Below are 16,267 nucleotides of genomic sequence, written 5' to 3' on the forward strand. Positions count from 1 at the left end.
CTCACGGTTGTGATGTCATAATCATGTGATTCTTTTTGATTGACCTATTTTCAAATGCACTTTTCATAAATTATGAGGCAAGGAAAAGGTTTCTATGATCTGTTCCTTTTTAATGTTTACATTCCATCCAATTTTAATTGGATTTGAGACATATTTTTCAAACAATGGGCTGAAAAAGGAGCCGCTGCTCATTCCTCAATACTGTTTTTCTCTTATCTGGCTCACAGATAGTATTATTACTCATGCGGTGTCTGGCTCTAGTAACATCACACCATCAGGTCCTGGAGTTTGTGTTTTATCTGGCCTTGCTTGATTTCAATAAATGGAAAGAAACCATATTTCAGAGTGGGATTTAGATAAACTGCTGCCTGCTGTGTTTATCTGTATTTGAGAGTGTGAATCTCTCTTCGGTATGACTTTAATGGCTGTCTTCAGACATCTGTCAGTATTTGATGAAGTGGACATTTCTGCCACTCGAAATGCAAAGATTCGCCGGGCACAAGTTAATAGATTACTGTGATCTAGCAGTATGTCTTGCCAGCAGGTAATATCTCTTTCTCCGTCTTTCTCTGGTCTGTCTGTTTCGTTTCCTCCCCATTTTAGTCATTATCTTCCATCACTCTCTTGTCAACCCAAAGTGAATGTGGGTTGCAGTTTGCAACCCATTTTACATCCGTAAAGTGACACATTTTCCAAGTAAAACCAGGTGTTTAATGTGATGATAAATGTAGAACTGATCTTATCCATCAGGCATTGAATGGATCATGTGGGCATCTCTAAAGGTGAAAAAAAAAAAAACATTAATTGTAAAATTGTAAAATAGTTTGAAAGTTTCAAACTACTATTGGTCAAATGCAAGGAATTATTGGAAGTCAATAATGACACACAGGATGCCTTTCATTTTCCTCACATAATGCAGTGATTAAGTCCAAATGTTTGTAGTTTTGTCTGTTCTTAATACTCAGAACTCAAACATATTGGTTGATAAACTGCATTAAATGCTCTGAATTAACTGCAACTGTGACAGCTACCGTTGACAAGCGGCAGTAATGTTTGTACTGCACTTTTTAAAAAAAGTTATATTCAAATGTCTGAAAACAAAACATGGTTCACAACATGTCTGTTCAACTTGACCCATTTATGGACATAATAAAGCGTAAAAACTATATAAAATCACATCATTTTTTTTTTTTTTTTACATTTTATTTTTACATCTGTATTGTTAGTTATTCAAGTAAGTTGAAAACCAATACTTGCATTTGAAAGAGTAATCCAGCATTTTCTCTCTCAAAACAAATTCTGTTGTCACCGGTGTGCAATGAATTTTAGGATAGCCTAGGCTGCAGAGCATCCACTCATCCTTTGTGGCTTGGGAAACGAAGGACACATTTGTAGGCCACATTCGAAGGAGTGATGCTTCATTGTGATGCATTTGGCATTCGAAAGCAGCCTTTGAAAGCTGCATCCCAATTCAGAGGTTGCATCGTATGTTTATTCTTTCTTGCCTTGCTCATTGTAGATTTTATAGTGAAACAAATGGCAGATGAGCGCTATAGCCTATAGTACACAAGCTCTAATTCAAACCATGGCAGATTTGGTACATGCACATGCCTTGTGAGCGTTCGCTTTTCAGTTACTGTAGCTTATGTGGCATTTTTAGAGGAAGAGGTTGTTGCGGGACACAGCTGGTCGCTTGCCAATTAGCGAACATCCTGAAAACTGCTACAAAGAGGAGCCAGAGAGGAATAGATGAAGAGAACAGATGAAGAATAGAATGTGATGAATGGGTTTGTCTTTATTGTCTGTTTTGTTCTGTTTCTTTGTACAGTTTTGTGTCTTTTAATGACTAGTCTGGGCCAGTCAGACAGTGAAAGAGCCCCAAAAGAACCTGCTGTTCTTCATTTGTGGAATTGTACACTTCACTTTCACTCTCGTCCCCCACTGGAGTCTGAATACATTCAGCTGTCTTTTCTACTCTAGCAGGTGGGAGCTTTTTAGGTCACTGTGACATCCAGCTTACCAGCTTACCTTACTCCTGCTGATAACACCAGACATGTATCATGCAGATGCTAAACCAGAGCAAGATAAAATAACTATAACATGGACTCAAAAAGTATTTGGACATTAAATGTAAGAATGTCATGTGCTGAAATTTATTATATTATATTATATTATATTATATTATATTATATTATATTATATTATATTATATTATATTATATTATATTATATTATATTATATTTATTATATATTGGGAATGGAGTGGAACCATCTATGATCATTAGACCTCAAAAGTACCATCAAATTAGCATCAGTCCCTGGGGTGTTTCTTCTAGATTACATTTTGATTTGTGCGATAAGGCAATGAGTAGACAGACATGGTTTGTTGCTGGGAGAAACGGGCACTGTCAGAATTTAATCAAGGCCGTCATTTATCACCGCTGAGCAGACAATGTAGACATTAGCTTTTAATTAACTCCTCAGACTCAATTATTGCCTATTCAGACAACAGAAGATGTGGATCAGGATATGCAGCTGATAATATTTCACTGCCTAGTTATGTTCCTATAATATACGTTTTGAACATGCAGTACAGTCCATATCAAGGCGCACTGGTGCCCTGTTGGGTGGCCTTATAAATCTAGTTTTAACTGGATTTTATAGAAGCCATATATGTTATGAAAACTCTCTTTGCCTGGTAAGAGCATTTGTGCGCCATTCACATTTTATATGTAGAGAAGGCTTGCATATATATTTTCATTAAAAGGACCTCAATGGAGGGCCAAGAAACACTTCAAGCTCACACTTTTCCAGATGTGCAGCTCCACATCCATTACAGCATTCAGACGGTGAGACTTTACAGGGTCTGGACTATGAGAAATGAGGAAATCAAGGCTTTCTCAGGGTTTTACAGTAGCAGGTTTGCAGAAGCTGTAAATATAATATAATAAAATATAACATAATATATAATTCTTGTTAATGGTAGTAGTTTCTGTAAGTTTTCTAAGCATGAAATAGACCTTATGCGTCAGAGAAACAAGTGTGCAGCCATCTTTTAGAATTTTGTCTTTGGACTTCTGTTTTTGCGGTATATTTCTGCTGAGTTTCCTTGTTGTGTAGTAAATGAAAGTTATCATGAGCATTTTAAATGTTTGAAGTGGATATCATAACAAATGTCAGTAGACCGGGAAGATTTTAAAACGAGCGGTTCATTCATAAATCGGTAAGATCTTACCTTCATGCTGTGGAAATACAAACCGGAAGACAGAACACAATGAGTGCAGTGCTGAAAAGCTACTTAATTACTTAATTAGGCTGGATTATTTGAACTGTCAGAGCTTTTAAGTTGAGAAATAGTCTAGTATGGCCAGGCGATGTGCCTGATTGACTGGACTACAGTGGTTTTATAAGACATTGATTTCCTTTAACTGCAGTTCTCTCTGTGGCTACCTCTGCCACTGGGCTTCTTATGGACTTCATCCATCATTGAGCTAACAAGGCTTCTTTGTGCTGAGTGAAATGGCTATTCCATTAGCATGACATCGCTCTGGGATTAGCCCAGATGGCTCATACTGGAGATCAATGTCAGTTCTGGTGTAGTGAGGAAGCTCTCAGATCAATTGTCAAAGTGAGAAGTATCACAGATACTCACTGGGTCTGTTCAGATCATTAAAATGATTGTAAGTCAGTGCTGTTTGTGTGAGGGCCATCAGTGCCTGACAAGTTTTTTCCCCCTTTTTGTGTGCAGTTTGTGTCTGTTTGAGTTTAAATGTGAGAATTCTGTGTTTTTCGTTCAAAAGCAGAATAGATGAAGTATATGGGTCATTCATTCATTCATTCATTCACAAGAAAATAAACCATGTTTAGTTAGTTTAACAAATTTTAACTGTGTATGAGTTCTACAATGTTTTGGGTAGATCTTCTTTTAAGTTGTTGCTGTAGCTGTTGTTGAGCTAATCAGTATTCTTTGAGCAGATGAAAGAGTCTAGCACTGAAGGACACTGCCGTTTTCCTGCTCCACCCCACTTGGCAAGCGTCTTTGATGGGTGGAAAAAAAGTATGTGTTCTCTGATTGGCTGTTATACATTTTTGCCCTCATGAATGGGTTCCAGTAGACAAGAGGGAAAAATCTTAATCAAGATCTTGGACTAGTTAAGCGCTCATGCCAGAGTTGGCTTTAACATCTGGCCAGCTGTGAGTGCCTGGTGGCTTTGATCACTGCCTCTTTACTTCAGTTTGGCTTTTTGTCTTTTGCTAACTGCATGACCCTATAGTAGATGCCTTTAACATGAATTGATGGATGGTGGCACTGAATTTATTATTGCTGGATGAAAGATTCACCTTAACTGTGTAGTGCACTGTCTGTCAAAACAATACAATTATTAACATGTTGTGACTAAGCAATCAGGAGTTTGATTCTTACATGGATGCTTCATATTGCCTACAAATCTAATTTTAAGTATTTAAGCATAAGCCTTCAGATCACAAGAATTTTTTTTCTAAACATTTGACTGGTAATGTATGTTGCATTTCAGATGGATGACAGGAGATACTGAAGCTAATTAAAAGTGGAGCGCACAGTGATTTGGTGGTGATGTTATAGCCAGAAGCCATATGGGAGAAAGGATCAGTAGGATCAGGAATTTCTGCTATGAGTTTGATTTATATCAGATGTTGTGTACCATAACATAACACTGATGCCCTGTCTCCTCAACTACTGAAATATGGGTTGGGTGGTGTGGATGCAGGTTCAAAGTACTATTATAAAAATCTGAAATATCAAGGACGCATATTAAAACATCCCATCTTATGCTTTGCTTTATGGTCTAATGGGTGTTTTTACACTTGGTCTCTGCAAAAACAGATTGGGAATTCTTGCCAGTATGAATTAAATGAAACAAATCCATAATTTATGAATGCAGTGACATTTATGAGCATGCTGTTTTAAGCTGATGCCAATTTTCCCCATAATTGTTTTCTATAGAAAGTTTATGAATACTTGCCAACATGTGGTTGTAAAGACTTCAAATAGGATTTGCTTGATTCTGTTGGAAAAACATCAGTATTCACAGTTACTGCTTCATGTTTAGTTCAATAGCAGTTAATTTATTTTCTAAGACAGTTAACCAGCTAATTGATTTTCATTACTGAGTTTGTTAAAACCACAAACACAAGGATCGCATACATCTCTTGTGTTTGTCTTGCACACATCTCTGTTGGGACAGGTTTAAAGTGATTAAGACCTTGTCCCCCAGCTGTGCCCATAAAATCCTTTGGCTCTATGATTTGCCTGTAATCCTGTTAGCGTCAGATTAACACCACAGCCATGTTCCCCTGTGCAGGGATGCAAAGCCACTCCATCCCTCTTCAGTACTTAGTTTGCACTAATCTATAGCTGTTCGAATACCCTCCCCGTTTTTTTTTTTTTTTAAATAAATATAAACTTTTGCTGCTGCTGCTGCTTGTTGTAATATTTATTTTTATTTTATTATTTTATATTTAGCATCCCAACATGAATGTTGCATTTTAAAGCTGTGTCAAGTTCTTCTGAAACTGGTTTAATGATATAGGACTGACTTAGTTGTTTTGGCAACCCACCGACTAGTTGATTTAGAAATAGGTACAATATGTTGTGCATCTTTAATAGGCAGTCAGTATATAAGTTCACCTTATATCCTAACTACACGCATAATCTGATTACTTTCATAGCACCGGCTGCATTGGAAATGAATAATGACTGCACATTTAGCTGCCCTCACATTTAACTGCATTAACCTTCTGAACTCTCAGTGACTGAGTGGCTTTGTATGGTGACTCACAAGTGATTTATAGAGATTATAAACATTGGAAGCCGAAAACATTAAATGTATGTATGTGTAAAGTGTATTGCCACTGAGCAAGGATAGATACTCCAAGATACAACTGGATTTTCCCAGTCCCTCAAGGAGACAAATGACTTTTTGGATTTTAGGAAAACATAAATTTACAGGCCGTCATGTCTTGAGTGTTTTTGCTTCTCAGGGTCTACAGATAAACTTCATACAAAACTCTGCCTGATTACTATTATTTAAAATGACAACAAGACACTGCTTATCTTTGGGCTAAACAAGGAATGATAAGTGGAGCCGTAGACCTCGCTTTAAAACTTAAATATTTTGGAGTCACTCAAGTGGTCAGTGTCACAGCCGTCTAGCCATGAGCGTCTTCGGTTATCTAAATTTGATTGGACCACACAAAATCTAAACACACAGGGTACGTTTGTTTGTCTCTCTCTCAATTGCATCTTTGCTTCTGAGTGTGTTTGTAATAGTTTTAATAGAGCAGTACATATTTGCTAATACCTTCAGTCATGACCTCAGAGTAAAGCTGCTCTTAATGGACCAAATTATATTCACAGTAATCTGATTTGCTGTGGCCCAGTTAGAACAAGATTACCTTTATAAACAGATGTACACAACATAAGCAACTACATAAATCCAGATAAGTGCTAATAATGTACAATTGTTTGCAAACACTATGGTCCATTTATAAAACTTTCAGGATCTACTGTGTGGATATGCACAAAGGGTAATGCAGATGCTTGTAATGTGTGGCGAATAAAGACACATTGGCACAAATTTAAAATAGGTGAGGAAAATATTAAGAGTGATATGTTTTTATGTTATATAGTGATATTTTGTTGACTTTTATGTCAAAGCAAAAAAGTATTTATATATATATATATATATATATATATATATATATATATATATATATATATATATATTCACTGATCAGGCATTATGAGCACTGACAGGTGAAGTGAAAAACACTGATTATCTCTTCATCACGGCACCTGTTAGAGGGTGAGATCTATTAGGAAGCAAGTGAACATTTTGTCCTCAAAGTTGATGTGTTAGAAGCAGGAAAAATGGGCAAGCGTAAGGATTTGAGTGAGTTTGACAAGAGCCAAATTGTGATGGCTTGACGACTGTCAGAGCATCTCCAAAACTGCAGCTCTTGCGGGGTGTTCCCAGTCTGCAGTGGTCCGTATCTATCAAAAGTGGTCCAAGGATGGAACAGTGGTGAACCGGCGACAGGGTCATGGGCGGCCAAGGCTCATTGATGCAGATGGGGATCCAACAGACGAGCTACTGTAGCTCAAATTGCTCAAGAAGTTAATGCTGGTTCTGATAGAAAGGTGTCAGAATACACCGAGCATCGCAGTTTGTTGCGTATGGAGCTGCATAGCTGCAGACCAGTCGGGGTACCCATGCTGACCCCTGTCCACCGCCGAAAGCGCCAACAGTGGGCACGTGAACATCAGAACTGGACCACAGAGCAATGGAAGAAGGTAGCCTGCTTTCTTTTACATCACATGGATGGCCAGGTGCGTGTGCGTCGCTTACCTGGGGAACACATGGCACCAGGATGCACTATGGGAAGAAGGCAAGCTGGTGGAGGCAGTGTGATGCTTTGGGCAATGTTCTGCTGGGAAACCTTGGGTCCTGCCATCCATGTGGATGTTACTTGACATGTACCACCTACCTAAGCATTGTTGCAGACCATGTACACCCTTTCATGGAAACTGTATTCCCTGGTGGCTGTGGCCTCTGTCAGCAGGATAATGCTCCCTGCCGTGTGTGTGTATATATATGTGTATATATGTATATATGTGTGTGTGTGTGTGTGTGTGTGTGTGTGTGTGTGTATATATATATATATATATATATATATATATATATATATATATATATATATAATATATAATATAATATAATATTTTATATATATATATATATATATATATGACAATATGTACAGTAACGTTTGTGGTATGCAACATCATGTGATGTTCAGGGTACTAAGCTGAGACCTCACTGCAGGGGTCATAGCGTGATGGCGGCTGTCGATCTCTTCACTTTCCCAGCATTGTGTTTCCTGAGTTGAAAACAAGTGCAGGCTTTCTCATGGAGTCACAGAGAGCTCTATAGACAGAGATATGGGTCACAGGAAACTGCTCCACTTGTACTGAGGGTCTAATGTATGAACTGCCACTAAAAAACAGACTGAAGTATTATTCTTAGTTTTTTTTATTCTCGGATATTTGTTCATTTTTTATTTTTTATTTTTTTTTATGTATTTTTTTGTTAGATGTTTATTGCACGCCACATCATTTCCTTCTAGCTATTGTAAGATTTCCCCTCTGACTTTCTTTCTTTCTTTGTTTTTAGTATTGAAAAAGCCATTTTCGCCTCACTTTTCATTCTTTTGTATTCTGAGAGGAAAAGCAAAACTGCCTGTGTTCAATTCTCTGTGGCCTTGCGTCTCAATCTTGCCCTTTGGAAATCATTGTAATTTAAATATTTAAATCAGCTCCCCTCCCACATCATTCCCAATCATTAATGAAAAGAATACATTAAACTGGCGAACACATTAAGAACGCGCATATATTGTGCTACTGCCACTGTCTGGACAGCAGGATGGTGATGGCTTTATTTAATGCACTGTGAAATACAACAAGATCACAGGCATTGTTATCATTTACAGTTCTTACTAAAGCATTAGAATTACATTGTATTGGAATCAATTGTATGTATGTATGTATATGTATGGTATCCAATTAATATATGTTATGTATGTATGTGTCGAACCCACTGAATAGTTTTGGGATCCAAGTGATGATTCAATCAAATAACAGAAATCTTTCATGTTTGTGTTAAATAGACAGATTAATGGAGTGAGAAAATAACACATAAATTATGTTATAAATAGGGCTGTCAGTCAATTAAAAATGTGCGTGAAGCAGAGAAATTTCATGCCGCTTTTATTGTTAATGTTGTTCTAAATGTGTTTCATGCAACATGGCACCCATTTTTCATGTTACCTCTTTATTCTCTCTCCATCTTCTTTAGCCGAGCAATCAAAACCAACCAGGACCTCCTACCTGACACTCCATGGACGAATATCCTGTACGATGACTTCTGGGGCACTCTGCTCACCCACAGCGGCAGCCACAAGTCTTTCCGCCCCCTTTGCACCTTCACTTTCCGCATCAACTATGTCCTGGGTGGCCTGGATCCTTGGGGCTACCACCTGTTCAACGTGGGCCTGCACTGCTGTGTCACTGCACTATTTACTGCATTTTGTCGCCTTCTACTGGGTGGAGGACCGTGGAGCCTGCTGGCGGGACTGCTCTTCGCTTCTCATCCCATACATACCGAAGCGGTAGCTGGGGTGGTGGGGCGAGCAGATGTGGGAGCAGCGGTTTGCTTCTTACTGTCCCTGCTCTGTTACACCCAATACTGCCGCCTCAGGCCCAATGCAGCACACTCGAGTGGGGCTGTATGGTGGGCAGCGCTGTGGCTGGCCGGGAGTCTGGGTGCTGCTACGGCGGCCTTGCTGTGGAAAGAACAGGGAGTGACTGTTTTGGCTGTGTCAGCTGTTTATGACCTCTGTGTTGTGCATCGTCTGCGACTCCGGCAAGCAGTAATGATGGTGCTGAAGGTGAGATCTGATGCTCATTATGTGGATCTGCTCTAAGTCCAAATGAAAATGCAGCAGGGGCACCGATGTGGTAGAAACAAGGCCCTGAAACTTACAGTAACAGGCTAAATATAATCTTATAAATATACTAACATAAATCCAGATGTATTTTAGATTAAAGCTTGAATACCAGTTCCTATCCTTTCTGGAAAACCTGTATTTTTGTAATGCAGGAAAATCTGAGAATAAAGGCCGTTTGCACCAAGGACGACAATATCTATAAAGAAATCGCTCTAAAAATCATTCTAAATATAAAAGAATTGCAGAGTCCACACCAGGACTATAACGATCGTGGCATAGAGAAACAATATCACTTGAATCACTTTAAGAACGATCAGAATCCATGCTGCTTTAAAGAGCTTGAGCATTTAAAGTGACAGACGACAAATCTGCAGCGTTCTTATAATAAACAGAACGTTATCGTGTGCTGGTATGGATGCTAATATAATTATAATTATAGTTATCTTTACAGTTATCGTTCTTGGTGTGAACTGACCTTTACCCTAGAAAATCAGGTGTTCGTGTTACACAGTAATTATACAGTAATAATAATTAACTACATGTACTTACTATAGGGTTAAAGGTGCCCTAGAACGTCTTTTTAAAAGATGTAATATAAGTCTAAGGTGTCCCCTGAATGTGTCTGTGAAGTTTCAGCTCAAAATACCCCATAGATTTTTTTTAATTAATTTTTTTTAACTGCCTATTTTGGGGCATCATTATAAATGTGCCGATTCAGGCTGCGGCCCCTTTAAATCTCGTGCTCCCCGCCCCCGAAGCTCGCGCTTGCCTTAAACAGCATAAACAAAAGTTCACACAGCTAATATAACCCTCAAAATGGATCTTTACAAAGTGTTCGTCATGCAGCATGTCTAATCGCGTAAGTATGGTATTTATTTGGATGTTTACATTTGATTCTGAATGAGTTTGATAGTGCTCCGTGGCTAAAGCTAACATTACACACTGTTGGAGAGATTTATGAAGAATGAAGTTGTGTTTATGAATTATACAGACTGCAAGTGTTTAATAATGAAAATAGCGACAGCTCTCGTCTCCGTGAATACAGTAAGAAACGATGGTAACTTTAACCTCATTTAACAGTACATTAGCAACATGCTAACGAAACATTTAGAAAGACAATTTACAAATATCACTAAAAATATCATGATATCATGGATCATGTCAGTTATTATTGCTCCATCTGCCATTTTTCGCTATTGTTCTTGCTTGCTTACCTAGTCTGATGATTCAGCTGTGCACATCCAGACGTTCTGCCCTTGTCTAATGGCTTGAACGTGGGCTGGCATATGCAAATATTGGGGGCGTACGCCCCGACTGTTACGACTGTTACTGTTACGGTGTTATGTTGAGATTCGCCTGTTCTTCGGAGGTCTTTTAAACAAATGAGATTTATATAAGAAGGAGGAAACACTGAAACTCAGTGTATGTCTTTTCCATGTACTGAACTCTTGTTATTCAACTATGCCAAGGTAAATTCAATATTTAATTCTAGGGCACCTTTAATGTTAGGATTAGAATGTGGTTTAGGTTAGTTGCATGTAATTAAGCACATTTTATAGTAATTACTATAGTAACTACATGTACCATGTAACAAAGGCACTGTAAAATCAAGTGGAATGTTATAATAAAACTTGTGTAAAGACCAGTAGACCAGTCAGATTTTAGTCAGATTCTGTAGTAAGAAAACCAGTCAAAACATCAGTTTCAGCTGGGGATATATATATTAAAATCAATCCTATCAGTCCAGACTTTTCTAAAACGGTGATATCTAGGTGACTTTATATTAATGTGTGGGCACTTAAAATATTTATTGCATCATTCATTACTATGTTTTAATGATTTTCGCAGGTGCTGGCAAAGTCACTCCCTTCTACCATAATTATATAACATTTTAATTAATTCTGCTATCTACTTAAATGTTTTAACATGGACATTTGGCCACATTTGATAAAATTACGAGCTATTTTAGATCACGGAGGGCTGCTAATGTTGCAAAATTGAAATGCCATGCTTATAATCACGATATAAGACCCATTTTTTGTTTTATTTGAGTATTATTTAAGGTAGGCTACTTCACTGTATTACTTTATAATGTTTTGGAATAGTGTCTTGAAGATATGCAAACCTTGAAAATAATTTTACTTGAAGTTTTCATATAAAAGGGGTATTTTATGGTTATGAATTACCCTATTAAACAGACAAATAGCAAGTATTACATGATGGCAAATGCCATTTCTGTTGTAATACTGCACATTTAATTCCATTTAGCTGTACAGTGATTTTGTGGGAATTATCACAATTACACTCATGATCTGTTCAGTATAATATGCAGAGTTAATCTTTAAATGTCGCTTTTTATCAATATTATGATAAATGAGAATTTTTGCAGCTCTCCTCCACCCTATTTCAGACAATAATGCAAGAGTAATCTTACCAGTCCAGACTCTGTGCACAGATGCCAACCCCGCGGCACATCTGCGCTCTTTATCATGGCCTCTCTGCCCGTGTCTCCGGCTTTTCTTGCTGGTAATCATGAGGCGCACGAGAGGGGCGACAGCGAGAGATTACAAACTCTCCAGACGGCCACGAGCGCATGGGAACGCAAACGGGGAGAAAAAGGAGGATGAGGAGGAAGAGAAGAGAGGAAAGGAAACCATGCCCTCACTTCCTCTCTTTCTCTTTATCAAAGCACTTTCTCGTTTACTCTTATTCCCGTGCTGTAAAATCGGCTCATTGGCTTTGTGTTTCACAGGGGTCTCATTAAATGCAGAAGGAATGGTCAACAATAAAAGATCCCAAAGGATCTTCCGAAATGGTTTTTGAACAGTGAGGCACTGACTTTGCATATTTAAGGTCACGCGTCTCAGACTTTACGTTCATGCAATAATGAATGCGTATCAGGGTAATGAAAACAGATAGGGCGCCCTCATTGATATTCTAGAGGCTACAAACACCCCTAATATATGATATTGCTTTGATTTGAGCAGAATGCGGTGTGAGTCTAAAACAATACGCTGTAGATTAGTTTTGAGGTTGGCCATACAAACGCACAATGCAGATAGAGGGCAATTTTTCATCCCATTTACTCTCTAATCGGGCTGAGATGAGATAAAGCTGAGGGTGATTGTCTGGAATGCGTTCTGCCCTTTTTCTGCGTAGCAGTGGTGCAGATGGCTGCTGGTTTAGCGCAGGCTCTCCACACCGCCAGTCAACCTGTCTTAAGGCCAGTTCACACTGCAATGACAGATGGCAAAAGTCACTTTGTCGGGTTTTCCCGTATCAGTGTGTTATCCCTGTCGGTGTTGGTCGCCGCTTGTTTTTTCTTATTGAACATGTTAAATCGTAATCTGGCGATTGTCCTCATTGGTCGCTGTCTGTCGGTGCAGTGTGAATTTGCTTTGATTCTGATAAAAACAATATTTCTAATTTGATTTCTGAACTTTTAGGGGGAAATGCAAAAATTTCTCGGACTGATTAGCGGTGTTGGGGTAACGCATTACAAGTAACATGAGTTATGTAATCAGATTACTTTTTCTAAGCTACTAGTAAAGTAACGCATTTTATATTTACAACAAAATATCGGAGTTACTTTTTCAAATAAGTAACGCAAGTTACTTTGTTTTCCCATTTATTTACTGACACCTCTTTAGATAAACATCACATTAGTGTTTCTTTTCTTTGTTTTTATTGCTTAAGTAAGAGTGTTGAACTTTATTCTTCTGTGATCCAGAATTGCAGTACAGTTGAGATGTTTGTTTGTTTGAGCTGTGCCCTCCACTGTTCCGACATGAATTTGCATTTCCTTCAGTCGAAGGCTTATTCATTTCATTTTTGGTGTGAAAGATCCTTTACATTTGCCTAAAAAAAAACCCACTCCAGCCCAGATGAGAAAAATAACGCAAAAGTAATGTAACGCATTACTTTACATAAAAAGTAACTAACACAATTAGTTACTTTTTTTAGGGAGTAGGTCAATATTCTAATGCATTTCTTTTAAAAGTAACTTTTCCCAACACTGCTGATTAGAGAGGTAAATTAATATTTCAAGCTTCACAAAATGCTTCGTAGTCTATTTAAGGTAATCCAACGATGACACACAATATTTTGGCTCATTTGTCTTAATGTCCTGAATGTGGGAAGATTTGCTCATAAACAGTCAACAATTTGATTAATGTGGTGGCATTTATGCTGTGACAGGAAATTCAGCTGTGAAATGATGCTGTGGATCTCACATTTCCTCGAATATCGTTTCTGGTGTGTAATGACTTTTAGATGCATGATCTGTCTGAGGTGTTATATGTTGATGTTATTTAAATTGCAATAGGTCGATTGCGAGATTATATGATGCTCCTTCCTATTTCTTGATGTTAAAAACTGAAAGATTCTGATTAGATTTTGGATGGTGTCCCAGTGGAGAAGGCTATAAACCTACAACCTTCTTCATTATGAGTGCAGTGATTAGCAGCAGCTAAAACAAACTCCTACTTTGTCCTCCTAAAGAACTGCAGCATAATGAGTACAGTTCATCAACATCCTCCAACGCCCTGACTATTTCTGTCTGGATTTTGCATGCGATGCAGAGGTCATTTTTTGTGTTTTATGCATGAATTTTATTTGTTTAGTTACTAAGTTGAAACATGACCATATGCACAAACTTTATAAACAGAGAAAACTGCCATCACATTGAGGATAATTGCGTTTTGTCAGTTTTTTTTTTTTTTTTTTTACATCTTCGTTGTAAGGTCTTTATTGTATCTCCCATCTAAGATTGATTTTACAGTTTGGTAGAAAGGAGCTGGAACAAAAACAGGTGATGAAATAGAGCTCATTCAGTTCAACCATATGTGAACCATAGATTAAAGTGTCACACTCGGTGGAAGCAGAGGATCGATCGTGGCTTTAGCCTATAAGTTTCTGACCCATTGTGTGTGAAATAAAAGAATCGATATTTGTGGCATCTAATTTCCCAGTCTCTGAGCTCGACTTCCCCAGAATGCACTCTGTCAATAGTCATGCTGTGCCCAAAGAGGCAATTATACAAGAAAAGATTTTTCTCTCTTTCGCTCAAAGGACTGTTAAGTATGCAGTATAAATGCAAAAGTTTTTTTTGGTACTTTTATGTCTTTTATTTCTTTTCTTTTCTTTTATTTGAAAATACACATTTAAAAAATATATAAAATTGATTACATTTTTTTCATTAAGCAGTCTTAGGAACTTTTTAACATGCCTTCATCATTTATTTTTACTACTTTTCAGACTTTTTATGTATACATTTTCCCAGACCCAATTGTTATTTGTCCCAGACCCCAGACTTTAAATCGTAAACTATTCAATCCTTAAAATATGAATTTACATATGTAAAACTATGGTAAACATACAAATAGTGACACATAAACATAACATTTTAATATTTATAAAGCGATAACAGTCTCAGTGAAGAGCATGCTTAGAAAAATGAAGGTAAATATCAGTTGTTGAGCAGATTATTTGTATTTTGCATCACTTCCAATCAAGTTGAAATTTTGTCATTGTCAAAACTGTGATCATGTTATAGTGGCCTATTTATGATACATAAAATGCTAGCTATGAAATTACCCTTAAAACACCTTAGAATAGACTTAGAAAGACAAAATAGTTTGGTATTTATTCCAAAAATGTTAATGTCATTTCCATTTCAAAATGCTATTAAACACAATACATAACTTCAGATGTGGTGGAAATTATGCTGTGATGGGAATTTTTAAAATCATTACTAAAAAAAGAACAATATTTTGTTATGAATGTATATCCACTGTTGAGTGGACAAATGAAATAAGTATGAATGTAAAAATAACATAATAGTGTGAAGTGACTGATCCATTTTGTTCTCTTCATTTCCAGAGGAGGAACATGAACTTGTTGGTCAGTTTAGCCTGGCTGGTTGGTTGGGGTATGATTCTGCTCGCAGCTCGTTTTTACTGGATGGGTAACAAGCCACCAAATTTTTCCAATTCGGACAACCCAGCAGCTGACTCGCCTCACTTCCTGACCAGAGCGCTTACGTTCCTGTACCTGCCAGCTGTCAATGCCTGGCTCCTCCTCTGTCCTGACAAACTCAGCTTTGATTGGTCAATGGATGCCGTTCCTCTGCTCAGAGTCATCGGTGATTGGAGGAACCTTCAGTCAGTTATGTTTTACTCAGGATTTGCTCTCCTGGCATGGTTTGGCCTGAGAAGCCCACCTCTACAGTCCACAAAAATCAGTGAAACCAATGGAAAATCATATATGAACAACGGAAAGTCTGCAACTAACGGATACAATCATAATCACAATGACAATCACTACAGGGACTCAAACTCTCCCAAAAGAAATGGTTATCACAGACCTCTCAAAACCCCTCAAAAATCCCTCCCAGCCATGGAGAACGTGGTGGTCTTTTCCCTCGGGCTGCTGGTTTTACCCTTCGTCCCAGCCACTAACATGTTCTTCTACGTGGGGTTTGTAGTGGCCGAGCGAGTGCTCTACATCCCTAGTATGGGCTTCTGTCTGCTTGTGACTGTCGGGTTTAGGAGCATGTTCATGCGCTGTAGGTCGAGATGTTCCAGAGCGCTCCTGCTGACCTGTGCTGCAGGTCTTGTGCTTCTCTACAGCTTGAAGACTGTGATGAGGAACCAGGACTGGCAGAGCGAGGAGATGCTGTACAGGTCTGGCATTGCTGTGAACCCTGCAAAAGGTGGGTTT

The 16,267-nt window shown here is 38.1% G+C and overlaps 1 protein-coding gene across 1 annotated transcript in view; it reads left to right on the forward strand.

Moving 5' to 3' along the window:
• tmtc2a (transmembrane O-mannosyltransferase targeting cadherins 2a) overlaps positions 1 to 16,267 on the forward strand; it is a 35,381-nt gene that overhangs the window by 11,007 nt on the left and 8,107 nt on the right. The window contains exons 2-3 of the mRNA XM_048156012.1: positions 8,896 to 9,487; positions 15,428 to 16,259. Of these exons, the coding sequence (XP_048011969.1) occupies positions 8,896 to 9,487; positions 15,428 to 16,259 (1,424 nt within the window). The remainder of the gene's footprint in view (positions 1 to 8,895; positions 9,488 to 15,427; positions 16,260 to 16,267) is intronic.

Source organism: Megalobrama amblycephala, linkage group LG14, assembly GCF_018812025.1.
Source record: "Megalobrama amblycephala isolate DHTTF-2021 linkage group LG14, ASM1881202v1, whole genome shotgun sequence".
Classification (NCBI taxonomy): domain Eukaryota; kingdom Metazoa; phylum Chordata; class Actinopteri; order Cypriniformes; family Xenocyprididae; genus Megalobrama; species Megalobrama amblycephala.